Source organism: Nicotiana tomentosiformis, chromosome 8 (assembly GCF_000390325.3).
Source record: "Nicotiana tomentosiformis chromosome 8, ASM39032v3, whole genome shotgun sequence".
Classification (NCBI taxonomy): domain Eukaryota; kingdom Viridiplantae; phylum Streptophyta; class Magnoliopsida; order Solanales; family Solanaceae; genus Nicotiana; species Nicotiana tomentosiformis.
Genome location: NC_090819.1, coordinates 108,904,181 through 108,927,036, shown reverse-complemented (window position 1 = coordinate 108,927,036; position 22,856 = coordinate 108,904,181). Strand labels below are relative to the sequence as shown.

Sequence of the window (22,856 nt, the reverse complement as noted above, 5' to 3'; positions counted from 1 at the left end):
GTATTTGAAATCATCTATGTGCCACAGCTCCCATAATATTCATAAACATATATCATAGAGTCAGTTCTTGAAATCACATTAATGCAATAACTTGTGTAAGGCGTTCATAAAATAAATGATATCATTTAAAACATGGTTTATAATATTTATTTATAAAGCATGGTGTAACGCGAGCGAGCTCGCCTCTACGAACACATGTTCTCATTCAGATCACATTTTATAAACAGTTGAAGACATGAGTTTGAGGATATAGTCTCAAGGAATCTTAGGTCTATACTTATCTCAATCCTAGACTTTTAAGCAATTCCAAAGTACGAATTCATCTTAGTTCTAACAATAGTAAGTCCACGCAATTACAATCATATCATTCTTAACTCAGAACAATATATTTAGGCCTTTATGTATTGGTTCTAGCTAAACCACCCATACCTTCAATTTAACCCATAAGCTGAAATCTTTGCTCGTCCATACCATTCCCATTAATCAATAGGTTACAAATTCCATTCTGAATCCAACAAGATTCATCTAATACTCCCTATAACTATTCATCATGTTTCCCAACTCCCCGACCTCCACTATTAAGTATGGTAAAATACAAGCATCAAGCGCTTGTATCCATCCCTCAACACAAGTTTTGATTATCTCGGAGAAAGAGAAAAATGACACTGTATAGTCGCTCTCAAAATAATAGTCAAATATATATATATATATATATATTCTATATATTATATACCAAAATTATACAATTTTATACACTTTTTCGACTAACGAATGTAGATAATTTCTGGCGCGGGCTAAAAGTGAAAAAAGTCATTTATTTCATGCTCAAAGAAAGTTTAAGGGGTAACAAGATCCCGTAAAATTTAGATGTATAGTTAAGAATTCAGTACAAATTGACTGGGTATTTTTGTATTGCCCCGACCAAATTTGCTTGATGGAATATAAAAATGTAATATACACTATTTGTGCAACGTGCACAACACTTGGAACAGATCTTATGCTGAACTAGCCTAAATAGGTTTTACCTGCTCTGAAATCCGTCACTTTCTTTAGAAAGAACTCAAGGATTTTGTAAATGAAGGCTGGTGGTGAGCCAGAAATTTGCCCAGGTAGTAGACAAAGGAGCCGTCCTGTTAATCCCTTATCATCGGCATCTTTGCTCATTCGATGTGTCCACGCTGTGGGAAAACGGACGGATCGAATCGGATATGAGCGGATCAAAATGGATAATGCAAAAAAGAATAAATTATTCGACCCGATCCATAGTTAATACGGATAGAAAATAGTTTAACCGGCGAATAATATGAGTAATCATATTATCCATGGTTTTTTGAATATGTTCAGATTTTGGAGAATTCCTAGTTTCCTCAGCTTGAGAAACCCCCAATTGGTAATCCATTTTCTAAGTGGATAATATAGTTATTATTCATATTTAATCTGTTTTTAAAAATAATTATTATTTAACTCATTTTTTAGTAGATAATATAGGTAAATAATTATTTTTTTGGGCAAAATACATTTATAGCCACTCGTGCCAAACTTAAAACATCTAGTAGCCAAAAATTAAAATATACATTTTATAACCCAAAAATAATTCAGCGGCTAGCCACCGAAATTGACAAACTAGAGTTTGTCGGAATGGACAGCTGCCCACCGATATTGAGAAACAGAGGATTTAACTATGTCCTTTCTCTTTTCCCTGTTTTCTCATCAATTGGAGTAAGGAAAATTTATAAGGAAAAATATGTTTTTCTTCAACAAATTTCCTATCTTTCCCAAAAATTTCAAATATCCCACAAAATAAGAATGATCAACAAGATGATCAGAGCAGAAGGGGGTGGAAGACACAGTTTTATTTGAGGATTATAAAGATGTTTGCTTTATTGGTTAAAGGTAAAATCTTGCAGAAAAATATCTTGGGGTTTTATAAATTTTCTAGTGAAATCTTGAGGTTTGTTCTACTTTTCAGTGAAACAAGTAGCTGGGGAGTTCTGCTTTTCAGAATTTTGCTCTCTTTATTTGTTTGTTTAACCGTGAAGCACAACAATTAACTAGAGGACACGTATAACCATTTATATTATTTTTCATTTGCAAGAATTATGATTTTTAGTGTCAATAAATAATACTCCCACTGAAAATATTGGAAGTATGAATTAAGGAGAATTACATCAATCACCAATGTTGCCAATTGGCAAATTTTGTGAGGGACCAAACAATTATTTTCATTATTTTCTTGACAAGCTATAATCCTTTTTGGCTTACATGGTTTCATCAAATTAGAAAGAAAAGGAAATTTATGAAAAGAAGAATACAATTTTGGTTATAACTTTTAAATTCATATATGCAATTGGTCATTTGATTTTTCAATTATGTCTTGGTAAGTGGTAGTGTACAAGGTAGGAATATGGTGGAAGATATATACAAAATAGACTGTCACTATATAAAAAATATACAAAATAGACTATCACTGTACAATTTATATACAATAGACTGTCACTATACAAAATATACACAAAAAATATACTAAATAGACTGTCACTATACAAAATATATATAATAGACCGTCACTATACAAAATATATACTAAATATACTATCAATATATAATTTATATATAATAGATTGTGACTATGCAAAATAGACTGTCACTATACAAAATAGACCGTCACTATACAAAAAATATATAAAATAGACTGTCACTATACAAAAAATATATAAAATAGACTGTCACTATATAAAAAATATACAAAATAAATATTTCGGGCTATTAGATGTAATAAGTTTGGATCAAAAGGTCATTTTATGCAAGTGGATAAAAACATGAGTTATTAAAAATTTGAGGGGCTATAGAGTGTGGTTTTCTCTATTTTTTTTTTTATCTGTTTGTCATCACTCGTCCACACCTAATAAAAGTGTCCAAAATAAGTATTCCGAAGCCCGTATGGGGATTGCACACGTTTCAAGGCCCTTTTGGGTTACATGTCACAAGTGGTGGTTGTGAAGTAGCTCCCCGTATACTCCAAAAGTCGATTATTATCCTCACGTCCTCTCAATAAACTTTTCTATTGGCCCATCTCATTGTACGTGGAAATTCTTTCCCATTCTTTTATTACAAAAAGAAACAAACACACCAGAAACAAAACAAAACAGAAAGCTCGCTGATGGGTCCTCATATGATTGCAAGTACGGTATTGGTGCCAATTTTTGTGATTCGTGAGGGCCCGAAGTTGGAACTTATGCCCCAGGATACTTGGCCTTGTATGCATTTTTAGTGCGCCTCAGTCGATCCGGGCTTGTCCAAAAAATACTTTTTACAATTTTGATTGGACGACTAATATAATGCTTGTTTGAGTATTGTAATCTATTGTATTTTTAATTAAACTAGTATTTATGAATGTGCGTTGCACGTTAATAATGGTACGTTATGATTTAAATATGTATTTATATGACGGAACAATAAAATTTAATTAATGAGATAAATTTTATGTGTAATAATACAACAATCATCTAAATACCGAAAAATATTACTGATTACATTAGTATAATACGTGAATTCAAAATGAATGGACATCATTAGAACTTACACAAATGATCAATTTAGTCATGTTAGTTAGATAATTAGGTATTAAAGTTTAAAAGTATTTAATGTGATGTTATTTAATGTGATGATATTTAATGACAAAGTATTATGTATTACCGAACAATTCTTTGTAGACGATATTATTTTTGTGTATGCTTTCTTCTAATTCTTTGGTTGCTCTGGCCATAACCAGAACTTTTGTTGCCGATATTGATATCCCTCTTAAAAGTATTACATATAGTTGTTCGTGCAAGAAAATTTATTGCGGTAAATATAGTCCAATTTTTAGGATGTTTGTCCTTGTGTTTTATTTATTATAATTGCAAAACATAAACATACTGGAAATTATTTTCACGCAAATTTAAAAGGATATTTTTTAGTTTCGGAAGACGAAAGTTGAATTCGGGGATAAAAATATACTTAGAAGTACATTGGCCAGTATCATAATTTTGCACGTATGACGTTATTGTCAAAACTTCTATATATCATACGTGTGATATTACATTAGCTATTAGGCGAATCTAAATTTTTATGTAGCATGATGGACATATTTTTCTTCAAAATCAACTTATATACAATGTAATATCAATTTAACTTAGTCTATTATATATACGGTGAACTAACATATGTAAGTAATAATAAACTTGACAACAAATATGTATGGTAGAAGGTCATTTGGTATTAAAGTATTTAAGTATTTTTTTTCATAGTAACTATTGGTATCATCTTCGGCTGAGTCAAAAACGGAAAAATATTTTGTTTATATCATAAAATTTGTTATCAACATTTTATTTAGTTGACCAACATATTTATTTATGCTAGCTAAGATAACTTTTTAATTTCTATCATGTAATTTGTAAATTATGTTTTAATCTAATGATAGAAATATTTCCCTTATTAAATGTATTACTATTACCATTGGGGTTGATAACCAAGTGTTCTGGAATAACTAAATCATCTTTATTGGATGCTCTTTTTTGTTTCCGACACGAAAAAAGAAGTAATTGAATATTGGATACGTTCTTACTCTATATTTCTTAGCATATGAATCTTTTTCATTTGAGGCCACTATTATAATTTTGGCAAGCTAGCTTTTACAATCTCTACTTTCGTCGATTTTAGAACTGCCGGTAGTACTTGGCAGAAATTACCTCCCAAACTATTAATTTTCCATCAAACGGTTCATTGATATTCAATATATCTCCATAACTCCGGGCAATTGTTTCGATCATTTGATACTTAGCCATAAACGTTTCATCCCATATTATCAATTTTGTTTTCGTCATAAATTTAGTATTATTGCTCTGCTTTGATATTTTTGTGATGGTTATTTCAGTTGTTTGAAGAGGTATATCAGGTCTAAAGTCAGTGGCCTCATAATAAAATTGTTGCTGGTACACCACTTATTATTATTGCTAACATCATCATGTAGGGTTGTGCGCATTTGAATCTGATATCCGAAATCCGAACCGATCTGCTCAATTTCGGATTTCGGATATTTGGATTGGATATTCGGATCGGATTCAGATTGATATAATTTTAACCCGATCCGATCCGATCTGAAATTATTAGGGCATGTATAAATACTAAACTTTAATTTCGGATAGCCAGTACTTTCTTTACTTCTTCCTCCAAGTTATTACCTTTACAATTGCTAGATTTAGCTATATTGTCACCATAGTACCCTCGTAATTGCAGAAACATTAATTTTTCTTGTTGTATTGCCTCTTCTATAAAGAAAATATAAGTATGAGTTTTGCAACTTAGAGACATAACAACTCGAACCTCTAGAGAAATATTTTCTTAGAGATGCAATACTGATAAAAGGGATAAAAAGCAAACAGATATTTGTATTAGCACAGAACACAGAAGAAGCAGATAAGGCAGATGCATTAGCCGATTAGATTAGCAACAGTCTTAATAATACGTATAATCCGATCCGAAAATCTGAAATATTTATCTGATCCAAACTTTAAAATCCGATATTAATTTAGATTGCATTTTATAGAATCCGAAATTTCAATTCGAAATATGCTAAATCCGACCCGATTCGATCCATGCACGACCCTAGTATTATGCCCCTGATATGACATTTGCAAGTAATGCATGACATAAAAATATTATTTCGATTCCATCAAAGACATCTACAAAGGATAATCCCGCTATACCAGAGTCGACTCTTTATAATATAGTCTTGAAAGTTTGTTCTTGTTTAGGATTTAACTTTGATTGTACTTACTCAAACACTTATATGGCATTTTGATTCTTAATACTATACTAATATTTTTTACTTTGTGTTCTAATTTTTTTAATCTCTAACGCTCTTTTTATGGAATAAATTTATGTACCCTAAGATTTTTTTAACTTGAAAAATAATTTTACTCATATGATGATAAAAAAATAATTGAATTAGATTCTCTTGCTAAATAATTAATTGAAAGTGTTAATTATATGGTCTTAACATGAAAAATAATTTATTTTATGTTGATTCAGATCTTAATATTAGTTCATATATTATTTTGAATATTTAATCTTAATTATAATTTTATTCACCATAAATTTTATTTTCAAAGAGTAAAAAGATCGATTTGACATTTCAGTTTTAGATCTTTATATTTGCAGAATCATTACTGGTATTGACTCCTACCAACCATATTTCTTTCTCTTTCTCACATATTTTTATTTTCTTAGTTGTTGTTTAATAATTGTGTATATTTTTCAATATTACAAGAAAAATTTGATAAATATTTGTTTTATTTGAGTAGGAAAACAATTTAAATATAAATATAAAAATATATTATCGTGGAGATATTTTATTTTATCAATTTCAATGCTTTATGTATTTCATTTAACATTACTTTTATTTTTTCTTGGTATTGAACATTATGGAGTGACAACGTATTGCCAATACGGAGGATTCTTATGAAATTGATTTTATTAAACCTTCGTACATATTTTTAATAAGAATTTAATAGATAAATTTTTATAATATTAAAATATTAAATATTAAAAAAATTAACATACAAGGTATTGCAGTCCAAAAATAGGTTATTATATTTATGTCTTTTCCCTATGAGTTCTTCTAATTAATATTTTAGGACTATTTTGGTCTATCAATATTGTATTCGTACTTTTATAATAATATATATACGCTCTCCTTTTTCTAAATGGATTTGAACAATATAATACATTCTCAAATTAAATTAGTAATAGGATATTATAATACGTTTTCAAATTAAATTAGTAATAGAAATTTTTAAGAAGGTGTTCCTAAATATATTAGATTTACATGCTAACATGTAGTATTTATTATATGTTTATGCCCGGAAGTAATTATACTAATAGAATTCCTAAAGTTAGTCATGTAGGATTCCTAACGCGCATTATATGTCCTAAAACTAATAGGATTATAAGGCTAATGTCTAGAATTCCGGTTATGTCCTTTTATTGTAAGTTATTATGCTTAATATTATAAGATTATTTTTGTAATACGACATTATATTCATGCTTTTAGAATAATATAGATAGATATAGATAGATAGATAAATCAATTTATTTCTAACAAGTTTCACTAAATTTATAGCAATGTCAAATTCAACCAAAATGCACATGGGCAGATAATGTGTCACTGGACTGTTGCTAGTCACTTGCTAGAGCTTTATATAATTTGATAATTTAAGATCATATATTTAAGCTATGACAGATCAAAAGTCACTATATAAATGGCACTGATTTTATGATCGTTATTATCGTCATTGCGACGGTGGTCTAAACTCCAAGAAAACTATGCACATGGTATGATGTTTCTAGCTTATTAAAATCGGCGAGAGATCAAGAATGGATATAATAGAGCTTTAGAGACACCGAGTATAATTAATTATATCCATAATTTTCAACTTGAATTAATTATACCACGTCTGAAAAAAATAGTAAATGTGATTACACTTATATTCAAATTGTAAAGGGTTATGTTATATCATTTCCTCGACAAAGAAAAGGACATAAAGAGAGAAAACGTCACAGCTTATGACTTGTAAGTTTATAGTAAATGCCAAGATAATTTGCTGTTTTATATTCTTTATCCAGTGATATTCCTATTTTTCCTTTTTTATGTAGAAATAACACCAGATAATCATTCTAAAGGGCTGTTATTTAAAAATTAGCCAGTACGTTCTGAATTTCAGTTTTTCAGTTTGAATTTTCTGGACAAAAATGTGCTGAATTATCTTGAAATTAAGATTTTTAATTTAAAATTTCAGAATAAAATAATTATGAGCTAATTTCTAAATAGTTATATGTGCACTTGTCTCTTTTTTCATTGAGCAAAAATAAAAAATGTTGTTGGAAAGTGGTGGATAAAAGGATATTATTTATTACTGGAAAGGATATTATTTCCAACTGTGAAATAATAGAATTGAATAATAAAAGGATATTATTTTTTACTGAAAAGGATATTATTTCCAACTGTAAAATAATAGAATTGCGAGCCAAAAAGTTGTCCCCACTCTTTATAAATCAGCTGCTCTTTTTAAGAAAACATCAAACTGATCGCCACACCATTGACTCAACACTTACTTGCTTTCTTCTTCTCAGCGCTCATATTCTCTCGCCATGGATCCTTACAAGGTAGTATTAGGGTTTATACATACAAATTCAAAGCTATGATCTTTCATTATTTTGCTTTTGATTGATCCTTTAATCTCTGAATTATTTTTTATAAGCTTCGAATAATCCGCTTGGATTCATTAATCCTTAGTTTAGCTTTATGCTAATAGCAGAAGATTTCCTTTTAGAGACTAGCTATGTTGTGAAGTTTAGGTTTTATAGTGGAAAATTGAAGAAGTTAAATTTATTAGTTCGTTTTAGTGGATTTTCGGTTGCTTGTGTTTAGCTTTGATAGTGATTTATGATGCAGAATCGCCCTTCAAGCGCGTTTAATTCACCTTTCATGACAACAAATTCTGGTGCTCCTGTGTGGAACAATAACTCATCATTGACTGTTGGGACTAGAGGTATTTTGTTTTATTAAGTAAAAGCCAACCTTTCCTTTTTCTTTCTGTCCCTTATGGTATATAAAGTCTAGTAACATTTATCTCGTCTCACTATTCTTCTTGTTTAGGCGTGTGCAAATCAAATACTATCTTGATCTCTTGGTTTCATGTATATTTGCGTGAGTGTTATATTATTTTATTTTTTGATAAGTAATTAGACTTGTTAATGCAAACACAGCACTAAGATGCTGCTGGCAAATGAATTGATTTGAGTTTCTCCTAGTAAATTGTCAGTCAAGTGTCTTATTTACAGTTAGCATCTTGGCCATTAGGTGAAGCATTAAGTGTTTGGTTCATTAAATTAGGAAAATAGTTATGGGGATTTGGAGGAACATGCTTTTTGGAGAGGGGTGATAGCGCCATATTGGAAAGATATGGGGTCTTGGAGAATTAAAAATGTATCTATGCCGTTTTCATGTGGATTGTGGAGGAGCTTTTTGAAGGGGTGGAAAGAGTTCATGGTAGAGGATGGGAGGAGGGTAAGTTTTTGGAGGTACAGGTGGTGTGGGGACAATACTTTGACACTTATTTTTCAATCATTTACAGAATTTTCATGCCAAAAGAAGTTTTTTTGGGTTGAGGTTTATGAGGAACTTTCAAGACTGGAAAATGGCAGAATTCCAAGACTAAGTCGATTTTCTTCACAAACAAGGAACACCATAGGATAACCACGATGTATGAAGGTGAGGGTGGGGAACAATGGAATGTTTTCTGGTAAGTCATACTACGAGAAGCTCCTGGCTAGGGAGGAGGCTGCGTTCCCACATAAATCGATTTGTAGCCCTAAGGTTCGAGAAAGGCGTGCTTTGTCACTTGGTTAGCTACAAGAGGTTGATATTGATGGCCGGAAATCCGAGGAAGAGGAAGGTTTACATATTCAAGCTGGTGCTTCATGTGAAAGTGATTGGATGAAGACGTTGACCATTTCCTCCTTCATTGTCGGGTAGGCCCGAGTTTATGGTGGGAATTTCCATGTTGGTTTGGTATAACTTTGGCGATGCCAGGCACCGAGAAAGAGCTAATGTTCAGTTGGAAGTGTAGTAGATGGAAGGGAAGACACAGGCCATGAAATGTTGCTTCACTAGCACTTATGTGTGGGTTATTTAGGGAGAGAGAAATATGAAAGCTTTTGAGAGTGTAAAGATGAAGTTTGTACAATTGAGGAATAGCCTCGTATCCCTTATTTCCTTTAGGTTTAACATAGATTCCTTTATGTATAGAGGATTGGATATTGCTCACAGAAAATCATATCTTTTTGAAGGTTGTCTACTTTATGGTATACTTCTTTTATTCGGGCGTAATTATGCCCAAACATTTTTAAAAAATATATATAACTTTATCAAAATAGTGTAGATTGAGGCAAGTAAAAGACATTGTTTATTGGTGATCTGGAGATGCACTGGCTGCTTTGTTTATTTTTTTATTTTTTTATTTTTACTGAATGTTTGAATTGTATAATCTAGTGAATGCATAACCTGGTCAATATCTATTCTTTTATTTTCCTTTCGGTGTTAAGTATTAACAGTACTTGCATCAGAAATTAATAGGAAATTCTCCAGTATGTTGTCTTGACATTAGTCTGTCCTCAATAGTCAGCCGGAAAAGAGAACAATTGACCAGTTTGTTTATTGACTTCTAGATAGCTTGTTTTTGTTGGTTTTGATCAGTTATCTAATATGAGTAGGAACTGTATCTGAAAATATTGTTAGTGTGATCTTTTTTCTTCATAATGGTCACCAAGAAACAAAGTAATAAGATTTGATACCTTGGATGGTCGATAGATGGCGATGTTACATGATGGAGAGTATCATATCATTATTTTTCTCTATTTCCATGCTTTGAATAATCTGAATGAATGCATAATCCATAGAGATCAATTGAATTGCAAAATAAAACAAACCAAAAAAAAAAGATAGAGAAAAAAGAAGAATCAGTATATTTTATAAGCAGGAGAGATACTTCTTTCTAGCAAAAGTTCTTTTTATGAGATCAATGCAAATAGGATTCGTTATTCTGCTGTTGGAAATACATACCAAGTAACATCTGAAACGGTCTCAAATTTCTAGTGAATTCTGGATAATTGACCAAGATCCTGGTACACCACTGTAATCAAAAGTAATATATGCAAACATCCTAAAGCCCTGAGTTCTGCTTCATTGAGGTTCTTTTAATGGCTTCAAACATGTTCACTAATTTTGAAACTTTTCACTTTGCAGGGCCAGTTCTTCTTGAGGACTATCATTTGGTGGAGAAACTTGCCAATTTTGATCGTGAACGTATCCCGGAGCGTGTTGTCCATGCCAGAGGTGCCAGTGCCAAGGGTTTCTTTGAAGTCACTCATGATGTTTCTCATCTAACGTGTGCTGATTTTCTTCGATCTCCTGGGGTTCAGACACCTGTTATTGTGCGATTCTCTACCGTTACCAATGAGCGTGGAAGCCCTGAAACCCTCCGAGACCCCAGAGGGTTTGCTGTAAAATTTTATACCAGAGAGGTAATTGCTCAATCAAATACTTGACTTTTCTCACAATGCGTGTGTAATCTGGTTGTTATAACATTATCTTCACTAGTATCCTTTAATCAACACCCATTAAGCTAGCCACTGGCTTTAATCAACACCCATTAAGCTAGCCACTGGCTTTAATCAACACCCATTAAGCTAGAAGCATTACTCAAAAGCAGGCTTATATCTTAATTTTGTAACAATGCCCATTTAGATAACTGTACATGAGCTTTGCTGCTTGTTTGGGCTGTGTTTGGATCTAAATGTTGGTGTTGGTCTTAAACTATGTGTCTCTATGTTTTCAATTCTTTTGCTCGTTTTTATGAAAACAGGGCAACTTTGATCTGGTAGGAAACAATTTTCCTGTCTTCTTTATCCGCGATGGAATGAAGTTCCCAGACATGGTCCATTGTCTGAAATCAAATCCTAAGTCCAACATTCAGGAGAGCTGGAGGAGCCTTGATTTCTTCTCTCACCATCCGGAGAGTTTGCATATGTTTACCTTCCTCTTTGATGATTTGGGTGTCCCACAAGATTACAGGCACATGGATGGTTCCGGTGTCAACACTTATACTTTAATCAGTAAAGCTGGGAAAGCACATTATGTGAAGTTCCATTGGAAGCCAATATGCGGGGTCAAGTGCCTTTTAGAGGAAGAAGCTATTAAGGTTGGGGGAGCCAATCATAGCCATGCCACCAAGGATCTATACGATTCAATTGCTGCTGGCAACTATCCTGAATGGAAGCTTTTCATCCAAACTATTGATCCTGATCATGAAGATAGATTTGACTTTGACCCCCTTGATGTAACCAAGACCTGGCCTGAGGACATCTTGCCACTGCAACCAGTTGGTCGCTTGGTGTTGAATAAGAACATCGACAACTTCTTTGCTGAGAATGAGCAGCTTGCATTTTGCCCTGCCATTATTGTCCCTGGTATTCACTATTCAGATGATAAGCTTCTCCAGACTCGGATATTCTCATATTCTGATACTCAGAGACACCGTCTTGGGCCAAACTATCTGCAGCTCCCAGTTAATGCTCCCAAGTGTGCTCATCACAATAATCACCATGAAGGTGTCATGAACTTCATGCATCGTGATGAAGAGGTACAGTGCACCCTTGTGCTACAGATTGCCAAAATAACGATGCTTATTCCAATTTAAAGAGGAAAAAGGTTATCGATGTATTATTTGACTACTTTGTTATGTGGCGTCTAGAGATAGTTGGAAAGTCTTTTTTTTGGGGGAGGGGGGATTATCCTGATAATAAAGCTATATTGCAACTTTATTTTCTTGAAAACCCCATCTTCAAATGCATGTTTACAGTATCACACTTCTTTAAGGGTGGATATCTTGGATAATTTAACTCCTGATGCATATTTGGTTGGTCAAGTGTGGCAAGGATGGCATTTATTTTGAATCACCTGATATAATTAGTTTCCCACCTCTTTAGCAATACAGCGATTTTCTACTAGTTCTCTATGGTGATGCTTTTACTTGATGTTGCTTGCATGTCCAGGTCAATTATTTCCCCTCAAGGTTTGATCCTTGTCGTCATGCAGAGCAGTACCCGATTCCTCCTCGCATCTTGACAGGGAAGCGTGACAGGGTAAGCCTTTGTTTATTCATTTCACCTTGAATATCTTGAGCTTTTAATGTGAAGGAGATACTCATAAATAAGATTTACCAAACTGATTTGGGCCCTAGGTCCACTGTCTTATGGTGTCTCTTTGAGATATATGTATTCTGCACTTTGTCTAGGCCTCTACTGCATTCTGCAATTGGAGATTTGGAGTTCAAAATATCTGAAACCAAAATCATTTAATGACGGTTTTAGCAATTTGTCTGCCTGCTATGGCGCTGATAAAGCAGCATTACCATTAAAAGTAGAAGAATGACTGACTTGCCGTCTAGCAGCTTGGCTTGCATCGTGTTGACGTGTGAAAATGATGTTTATGAGCACCTTATGGCTCATGTCTGTTATCTACAAGTTTTCTATTTGACTTGCATCTCTGTTCTTTTTCTTTCCCTTTTTTTCTTTTGGTGGTGGTGGTGTTTATTTTTTTTGGAAGGGGGGTGGGGGTGGGGGGTTTATTCCATGGACATCGTGTTTTTATATATTCTTTTGTACTAAGATCTCTATTCTTTTAGTTACAAGCCTTTTACTTTGCTGAAATGCACTTTCATCTTCTTCTTTTTTCTTCTTGTTTGCTGAAATGGATTTTTGTCTTCGTTTACAAATAAAATGCTTATATATTCTTAGGAAGTTCAGCTAGGTGTTTGCTTCGATTTGATAGGTTGAGCTTCACTTTTGAACTGCAGATATCTTAGGTCATTTTTACGAGTTATCCTTTTTTATATACAAAATATTAAGTAAGATTCACTTACTATATGGTTCTTTTTGTAGTGCATCATTGAGAAAGAGAACAACTTCAAGCAGCCAGGAGAGAGATACAGATCCTGGTCGCCTGACAGGTAAATCAGTTGCTTGGTCATTTTATGTTGACCATTTTTTCACTCCTTTCAAGCACTCGGATATATTCTTCTGCCTTTTTATTGCAGGCAAGAGAGATTTATCTGCAGATGGATTAATGCTTTATCTGATCCACGAGTCACTCATGAGATACACACTATTTGGATTTCATATTGGTCACAGGTCTCTTTTCTTTCCTTTATCATGTTTCTTTAGTTATCTCTATCATGAGAGTGGTAAAACATGCTCAGTAATGCTTTTGCATAAATATGTTTTAGGCTGACAAGTCTCTTGGTGAGAAGATAGCTTCTCGTCTTAATGTAAGGCCCACAATGTGAAGATGACAACAGTAGGAAAATGTTTGAAGTTGCTGTGCTGAAGGAGTGCCAGTCCAAGAAAACATCCTTTTCTTTTGGTATGAAGTATAGGTCTGATGATTGTGTTGTAATTTGTACCAATGATTGTGTTGTAATTTGTACCAAACAAACTTCAACATGTCACATTAACTGTGACAATGTTACCGGAATAAATTGCAGTTGTATGTTCTCAAACATCAGTCGATCATTTTCATTTTGTCCTTCCGTGTTCACTCTTAAGTAATTGCTGTTTTATTCCAAATGTACTCTTTGATAACTATAGTTCCACGGCTATTTTGTGGTTTCTTGACAGATCAGAAGAGCTGTAAAACTGATTTCTCTCCAAAATTTACCTAATGCTTGTGCCATTATCAAGTGTCTTAACTCTAGCATAAGATTCTAGTAGCTCCTCTACAATTTTCCAAGCGGAGAAAACATAAGGAAAAGAAAGCATTATTTAACAGGGGAAGTCTGCCCCTTTATATTTTCTTCTTCTTCTTCGTTGGAGTTGCTCATAGTCAGTTTTCTTATGAAGGTGAGTACCTAATAGATGTTGGAATGGCATAAACGATGATCATGTTAATTCAAAAGGGAGAAATTAATACTTTGGAAAGGTAAGAAGATGTGCGTCAACTATTATTATGTATCGGATTAGCTATCCAACAACGTACCTATTGCGAAGTTTTTCACACCTTGAGGTGTCCTTTCGCGGACCTTGTATGAATTCATGATGCTTTGTGCACCGAGTTGCCTTTGTTTATTACAGAAAAGGAAAAAGAAAAAGAAAGCGACTCAGAGGTAAGTTTCATTGTGCCTTCTTTTTTGTGGTTTTCTTATGAAATAAAGGTAAGAAAATCAATTCATGGGCAATGTTAGTGTTTGTCAATTTTGGTGGCTACATGAACCGCATTACGGGAATAATTGCTTAACCTGGCCACCATATCGAACAGTACGTAGCATAATGCTTCTAAAATCTAAATATTCAATTTGTTGTGTGAGTTGGAATCTATTGAACGTCACTTTCCATTTACTGATCCCGACATAAAATACATTGATAAAGGTACAAATTACTTATTCTATAAAATGACGTCAAAACGATTTGTGCCTCTGAAGGAAAGTGACTCGAGAGCCTCGGATCAACGGTCAAGTTATAACTTATAGGTGATAGATTCGTGCTGTGAAATCAACTATTGATGCTTGTATCAGGATAGACTGCCTACATTATACCTTGGAATGCGGCTCTTACCCAATAAGTTTGTTTGTACACAAGACGGCCCTTCTAAGGAAAGTGACATGGTAACTTATAAAAAGGAAGGAGATGATCATGGAGCATTTGTTTGTCCTTTTTATATAGGGGAGAATCTAGTAAGCATTCATTAGTGACAAGTGACACAAAGTCACGTGCAATGTCCACAACTCTGCAGTTTCATGTTATACATATTCTTTTATTTCCAATTTCGCTTTCACATTTGACAAAAAAGCTCAACCAAGTTGAGTCTCCGATTACTTTGTCTTCACAATGTATCACTCAGGTATTATCTGCGTTTTCACTAAATACTGATTTCTATTAGTAACAATTTATGTACTACTCAATCGATGTGGGACTCTAATATCAATGTGTCTAACTCTAATACCATGGTAAGAAAGGGACCGTATATATTAACTGAACTCCGAATAAAGCTAACTCATGTAATGAGAATTGCCAAATACCAAATGAGTAGATTAAATACCTTATCCACGCTCGATAAGATTCTTCAAAAAAAAAAGTATAAGACTAATGGATGAAGCCTTGGATCAACAATAAAGTTATTTCTATAACTTATAGGTTACGTATTCGACTGCATTAGGTTAATATATTTATGGTCCTTTCCTATACTCTGCATAAATACGGGTTGGGTCGTGCACCAGCCACTTTTGGGGATGGCTGGGATCAAACATGGTCCTAAATTACCTGCAAGTAAAGGTTTTTTCTCATTTTCTGAGAAACTTAATATAGTATGTACTGTTAGTATGAACGTCACTTTCCATTTACTCAACACACTACTACTCCACCAACCCTGAATTTGTGGTAAGTGATGACCAAAAAAGTGAGAAAGAAATGCATTGTTTATACTTTTCATTTTCAATGCATATGAGAACGAAAAAAAATTCAAAAGGTTTACTACTTTCTTTAATTTATTGTCTAAAATCTACGAATGGTTTTCTTGTCAGCATTTTCTCTTTTTCTTTGTTATATTATATCCTCAGTTTATGGATTTGGATTAGTGATTTGAAGTTGACTTTGCAGCGATATTCCAAAGGGGTTGTGGGTCCTGTGCTTGTTAACCAGAATCTTCCCTTTGCTGGCAGACTAAGCTAAGAGAGAATCATAAGAGTTTGGAATCACAGATAATAACTAGGAGAGAGAGAGGTAGTGGGTTGTTTTTGCTCTCTGTTTGTGGTTTGTGGAGAGGATTTCTAGAGGGACAACATTAAAAGGGACAGTTAGTCCCCACCCATATTTATGTTGTTCTTGTTGCTGCTTGTCAGACAACCACATGTAGTGTTTGGAAATACTATAATTTTCTTGCAAAGGTTACATTTTTACTACATATAGAAGCAGGAAAAATCTGATCTTTGGAATATCCAAGAAATCCTTTCATAGTAAGTTTCTCATCTCTTTTGATTGATTGTTCTTTTGTCTGTGATTTAACTTGCTTTCTAATATTTGGGATGGCCAGTCTTGTACGTTTCTTGACTAGACTGCAATTTTATTGCCTTTATGTTTTTTGCATCCCCTGTTGAAACAGTTACATTTAGCAAATGCTTTGTCTTTACCCCTCTTTCTCATAGTAAAAACATCAACTGAAGTCTTAAAAGTTAGAGGGGTTACCAGTGTTAGATCCTGTTGGAAGAATCTACTGAAAAGACGCTGTTCACTTTCCTTGTTTTGTCCTTATTTCTTTCAACTATGTTGTGTTTGATTTATTGTTGTATAGACCTATGTTTTAGTAGTAGCTCTTTATTTCTTCTAACTTTGAATTATAATCAGATATGTATAACAAAATTAGAAAACCCAAGTTGGTAAAATATATTGATTTTTCTCATATTTGATTGTAGAGTAAATACATACACAAATATTCCTCCTTTATTGATCTTTGGACTTATTCCCTTATGCTTGCTTTTATAGCAGATCTCAGTTAGAGCATCTATTGGCAATTTGGCAGATTTGGTTTTGCAAAGCTGAAGTCTTTTAGATAAGACTGATTACCAGAAATTTGGACCTAGTGTCATTTTGATGTCAATGGATGAAAGACTTGTTGTTACCAATACTTTCTTGACGACTCAATTTGATTCCTTCATGGATTTGGATTACATGGACGAACTGTTGTTAGAAGGGTGTTTTTTGGAGACTATTGATGATCGTGAATTTGCGCATCATAGACCATCCATTTCCAATATGCCGTTTGACTCTTCATTCGTGTGGCCTACTTTATTAGATACCAATGATGTCGAATTTAGTGGAAGCCCATCGAAAGATGGCCAACAAGAAAGGCAAAGGTTATCTTTCTCCAAGAATTTATCTGTAAGCCAATTCCAAGAGCTAAATTCAGTTAAAGTTCAGTCTTTTGGTGAGAATTCGATTAATGCCATGTGCAGTTCAGGTCAGTCTGACTGTTTATTTGACGCTCCTGAACTGAGTAGGAGGTGGTGGATTGGACCCAATGATTCATCATCTGTAATGGACAGATTGATTCAAGCACTTGGATACATAAAGAATTGCTCCAAAGACAAGGATATCCTTATTCAAATATGGGTACCCATATACAGGGATGGCAAACGCGTACTCTCTACAAATGATCAACCTTTCTCGCTAGACCTTAATTGCCCTAGGCTTGCCCACTACAGACAAGCGTCTTTAAACTATCAATTTCCTGCAAACGATGATTCTAAAGAGATGGTTGGATTACCGGGCAGAGTTTTTCTGGATAAAGTTCCTGAGTGGACTCCTGATGTTCAGTTCTTCCAAATGGAAGAGTATCCGCGTGTTGGACATGCACAGCAGTATAACGTACGAGGCACCCTTGCTGTTCCTGTGTTTGAACAAGGCAGTCGTAACTGCTTGAGTGTTATTGAAGTTGTCAGGACCACACAAAAGATCAAATATAGCTCTGAGCTTGAAAGTGTCTGCAAAGCTCTTGAGGTTTGTCATTTCTTTTACCTTTTCTGAATTTATTGTTTCCTTAAATTGCTGGAATTTTATGGTCTGAACAAGCACTTACAAATATTGGCCTATTTCTGCACTTCACTGATTTCTTTGATCATTATTGCTCTTGGTTACCAGATAAGGTTAATTATAATACTGTCTCATAAGCTGCACCTCTCGTTGAAAGACTTTTTGCCTTAATTTCAATGTTTATGGATCTTGCTTTTGTTATGAAAATTGAATTGCTTGTTTGGCGTTCTTGTGGAAATGAAGTCAATCTTCTGTTTTCTGATGGTCTACCAACAATTTGCTTGTTGATAGGCTGTTGATCTTCGGAGTTCTGAAGTATCAAGCACTCTGACAGCGAAGGTAAGGGCGAAACTTGCAAAAAGTATGTGCCTTAGGTTACCATGATTTCTTCGTCATAATATGTAGGATTATTTTGTCAGGCATGTGATTTGACCTACCAAGCGGCGTTATCTGAAATTCTAGAGGTTCTAAAATCTGCATGCAAGACACATGGATTGCCATTAGCTCAGACTTGGGTACCTTGCATTCAACATGGAAAAGGGGGTAGCCGCCACTCTAATGAAAACCTCATTCATTGTGTTTCCACAGAGGATTCTGCTTGCTATGTAGCTGATCCTCGAGTTCAGGGTTTTCATGAAGCCTGCTCTGAGCACCATTTGCTGAAAGGCCAGGGTGTTGTTGGGAGTGCATTTATGACGAACCAACCGTGTTTTACAGCTGATCTAACTTCCTATAGCAAGGCAGAATATCCACTTTCTCATTATGCAAGAATGTTTGGGTTGCATGCTGCTGTAGCTATACGTCTGCGGAGTATGTCAACTGGCTCATCCGACTTTGTATTGGAGTTCTTTTTACCGCCAAATTGCAGAAATCCTGAAGAACATAAAAGAATGCTCACTTCATTGTCCATTATCATACAAAACGTTTGTCAGACATTCCGGGTTGTGTCAGACAAAGAATTACAGGACGAAACTGTCTCATTAGGTGAAGTGACAAGCGTTGCAGCTAGTGAATACAGTGAAGAAGTGAGAGAACAAGAACGCAAAGGGTCCATTGTATCTTCGCAAGAAAGGACGTCGTGGACCTCTAGTCATGAAGAGGTCCAGGAGACTTCGAGTGTTGTTTCAGCATTCCAAGATGAACTGCTGACTGAAGAACCTGTAGCGCTTAGGAACCAAACGAATTCTGGTTCAGCGACCGCTTTTGCCTTTAGCAGAAACTATCGTACTGCTGGAGAGGGCATCTCTCATAATTGGCGTAAAGCAAGAGACAGAAGACGTTTGAAGGCAGAGAAAAATATTACATTGCAAATTCTTCAGCAGTACTTTGCTGGTAGCCTGAAGGATGCTGCAAAAAGCATTGGTGGTAAGCAAGCATATCTAAATTTCAATCCATATATAACTCTTTTATTCTCAGTTCATTTATCATTTTTTCTCCTCATCTGGTTACTTTATCTAATGGTGCTTTCTTCTATGCAAGCATTTTTAACATACCATTTTTTTTTCACTCCCATGTCCGTGTCCTCTTAAATTTCAGTTTGTCCTACCACTCTGAAGAGGATATGCAGGCAACATGGAATTCAACGATGGCCTTCTCGGAAGATAAAGAAGGTCGGTCTCTCCTTAGAAAGGATCCAACGTGTTATCAACTCAGTCCAAGGTGTCTCTGGCACTTTACAAATTGAATCCTTCTATTCAGACTTCCCAGAATTTGCATCTTCAAATATATCAAGATCAAGTCCCTTTGCAGACCCAACACCGACTAATCACCCGGAGGACTTGAACAGGCAACCAGAAAGTGGTGGTAACAATGCTGCTACATCTAAGTCAGTCTCCTCGTCCTGTAGTCAAGGTTCCAGTTCAAGTCAACGTTCAATCGGGACACAGCCACATCCTTACCCGTCAAATGTTGCAGGTCACGAAGATCCAGTGGCCGAGGAAGCTTCTGATAATCATGCATTAAAAAGGGTTAACAGTGATGCTGAGCTGCATTTATCAAGTGAAGCACTAAATCCACAGCCAAGATCTCAAAGCCATGCGTCTCTTACTGAGAGTCCTAAATCAGTAAGTCTTTCGCCCATGAAAAAGAGTCTGGAGAGATCTCAAGAAGGTGCCCCAAGAATAAAAGTAATACATGGAGAAGAGAAGATTAGATTCCGCATTCAAAAGAATTGGGGATATAAAGAACTGATGAGAGAAATTGCCAGGCGATTTGGCGTAGATGATCCAAGTGGATTTCACCTTAAATACTTGGATGATGATTCTGACTGGGTATTATTGACGTGCGAAGCTGATCTGGAGGAATGCATCGATGTTTGTTGGTCTTCCCAAAACAAAATGATTAGACTCCTTTTTCTTTGTGATTCACAGCCTCATTTAGGAAGCTCTTTTGGTAGCAGCAGTTCCTTGTGAGAATTGTGGACATTTCGTAAAGCCTCAACTGCAGTTGAGTGCTAGGAATGGATGTTTCTTGCTCTGTCGTTCACGATTTGCATCTGATATGATGAACTGGAGACATCTTGATTCCTAAACATTGCAGAAAAAGTTATCCTAGTCTGTATGGTCATAGTGGTATCTAAGATATCCTGAAGCTGAAATCTCTAACTGATGTGGTGAGTGCTGAGGGACCGTGATTGAAGTGAATGATGCTCTCTGCGGGGCCAAAACTTGTAATGGTTCCTCTGCTGGTTCCGCTTTTAAAATTATTAAGGACTATATGAGTATATTCGGCCTATCACCCCTTCCTTAGGCCAATGGATTTGGGAAATTGTTTGTCCTAAAGGATTTACATTTTTCCCAGACGCTGAGTTTTCAACTTTGGCAGATGCGCTGAGATTAGTTTGGCGTACTCAAGATTCTGATAAAACCTGTCTCCTTGAAACTACCTCTCACCAATTGGTATCAGCTCAACACTGATGCTAGTGCGAATATAGATTTGGTAAGTGTGCACGAAATGGAAAGAATAATTTGTGTTCTCATTCCAAGAGGTAAGCAATATAAATACATGTATATCTGGTGCTAACTAAGGAAAGAAATAAAAGAGTTTCCTACAAATATGTTATTTATGTACACTACTAAGAAAGAGTCTACGTTCATTCTATAATAAGTGTCTAGATTCATTGTGTTTAGATTTATTCAATAACACTCCCCCTCAAACTGGAGCATATATGTTTATCATTCTCAGCTTGTTACAAAGGTAACCAACTCGAGTGCCATTCAATGCTTTAGTGAACAAATCAACTAGTTGCTCTTCTGTTTTCACGTAGCCAGTGGAAATCAAGTTCTTTTGAATCTTCTCACTCTTGAATCTTCTCACGAATAAAATGACAGTTAACTTTAATATGCTTGGTTCTTTCATGATACACTGGATTTGAGGCAATATGGAGCGCATGTCACAACTCGCACTTTGGAGTTGTGATTTCGGCCAAGAACTGGTGAGAAAAGGCTCTTCTGATTGTCTGACGTAGGTCTGTCTCCTCGGGCAACTTGGGCTTTTTATTTTAAGCATATATAAGGGGGGTATAGGTGATGAAAGCTCCGACCTGCCTCCCTCATACGTGCTGCCACCAAGCCGTATAGAACGAGCTACCTTGGGGGCAACCTCAAGGGCCTGCCTAGATGACTCAAAGGAGTGTCAAAGGTATCCATACGAGTTTGGGAACTCTATGGACGGCGCAACGCCTTCGGGCTAGCGTTGGGCATCAAAGTGGCGCTGAAGGCTCGATGTGTGGGACGGCCAGCCCCGCGGGCTGCCGAATGTTGGAACGAGACCTCCGTGCCGATTGGATACTTGACGCACCTGTCATAGGGGCATCATGTGTCGACTTGTGAACATGGCTTGGGTTCAACCATGCAAGCAAGGGTCCGTTGGCCTAAAGGTGCAGGTGTGGGGCGACACCGCACTATTCGGGATGGAAGCGTGTCGCGAGAGCAATGTATGGGCATGGCACGAAAGACGCGCATGACAATGGCCAAGGGCTAAAGGTTGCCTTACTCGGGCGAAGCACGAGCTAGTCGCGGATGCACTAGGTGAGTGTCAAGCTTGAGGATTGGGCTGTGCACGCGGGAGCGATGCTCAGTCTTGGACGAGGGACAAGGCATGTCCTAAGCCAATCCCCCAGGGCGCGCATGGATTGTGATCCTAAGATGAAGCGCCACGACATGTCTAGGGCCAAGGGCCTAGACATCTTACGGGCGACACAAGTTGGGGCGAGCCCCACCAACAGGCACATGATCGTGCTTGGAATCCTGGGAAAGAAAATAGGCTGGCCTGCAGCGAGGGGAACTGCAGGCGCCGCACGGGCGAGCAGGTGCCGCTACCCAATGTAAGGATTTGGGCTCGTGACAGCGCAACTTGATTATCACACCAGAGTTTTGATGGAGTAATGCTCCAACCATATCTCAGTTAAAAGATGGTGTATCCACATTATCTCACATGTTGATTGTGCCATAGCTCTATACTCGGATTATGCACTGGACCGAGATTCAACATTTTATTTATTACTTCTCCATGATAACAAGTTTCTACCGACAAATACACAATAACCAATAGTAGATCTTCTGTCAATCTTGGATCCAACCCAATCCGCATCTGCAAAACAATCAATGCGAGAATGCTCGTGATTGCTATATAATAAGGGTGGTAAGTGGGCTGGGATTGGTGGGACTGCTAGAGGT

The 22,856-nt window shown here is 35.6% G+C and overlaps 2 protein-coding genes across 3 annotated transcripts; both read left to right on the top strand.

Annotated features, from left to right (window-relative positions):
- Positions 1-8,067: 8,067 nt before the first annotated feature.
- On the top strand, positions 8,068-14,159 carry LOC104095967 (catalase isozyme 3-like). Its single transcript, XM_009602238.4, has 8 exons — positions 8,068-8,205; positions 8,495-8,591; positions 10,847-11,124; positions 11,466-12,242; positions 12,655-12,744; positions 13,543-13,610; positions 13,698-13,791; positions 13,887-14,159. Exons 1-8 carry the CDS (start codon positions 8,191-8,193, stop codon positions 13,944-13,946), a joined length of 1,479 nt encoding a protein of 492 aa, XP_009600533.1. The 5' UTR covers positions 8,068-8,190; the 3' UTR covers positions 13,947-14,159.
- Positions 14,160-15,932: 1,773 nt separating this feature from the next.
- LOC104095968 (protein NLP5-like) lies at positions 15,933-21,250 on the top strand. 2 transcript variants are annotated; one of them, XM_009602239.4, is made up of 6 exons: positions 15,933-16,032; positions 16,252-16,607; positions 17,137-18,147; positions 18,472-18,519; positions 18,600-19,545; positions 19,717-21,250. In XM_009602239.4, the coding sequence occupies exons 3-6, from the start codon at positions 17,242-17,244 to the stop codon at positions 20,589-20,591; spliced, it is 2,775 nt and encodes a 924-aa protein (XP_009600534.1). In that variant the 5' UTR covers positions 15,933-16,032; positions 16,252-16,607; positions 17,137-17,241; the 3' UTR covers positions 20,592-21,250. The 2 variants fall into 2 exon arrangements, with proteins under 2 accessions (XP_009600534.1, XP_009600535.1); XM_009602240.4 differs by lacking the exon at positions 15,933-16,032 and having other exon boundaries at positions 16,088-16,607; positions 17,134-18,147.
- Positions 21,251-22,856: the final 1,606 nt, after the last annotated feature.

Excerpts from the sequence above, each read along its gene's own strand:
- LOC104095967 (XM_009602238.4), top strand. Across the intron at positions 8,592-10,846 it reads ATTGACTGTTGGGACTAGAG|GGCCAGTTCTTCTTGAGGAC; the intron begins GTATTTTGTTTT and ends TTCACTTTGCAG. Across the intron at positions 11,125-11,465 it reads TAAAATTTTATACCAGAGAG|GGCAACTTTGATCTGGTAGG; the intron begins GTAATTGCTCAA and ends TTATGAAAACAG.
- LOC104095968 (XM_009602239.4), top strand. The coding sequence starts at position 17,242 with ATGTCAATGGATGAAAGACTTGTTGTTACCAATACTTTCTTGACGACT. Across the intron at positions 18,520-18,599 it reads CAAGCACTCTGACAGCGAAG|GCATGTGATTTGACCTACCA; the intron begins GTAAGGGCGAAA and ends TTATTTTGTCAG. Across the intron at positions 19,546-19,716 it reads TGCTGCAAAAAGCATTGGTG|TTTGTCCTACCACTCTGAAG; the intron begins GTAAGCAAGCAT and ends CTTAAATTTCAG.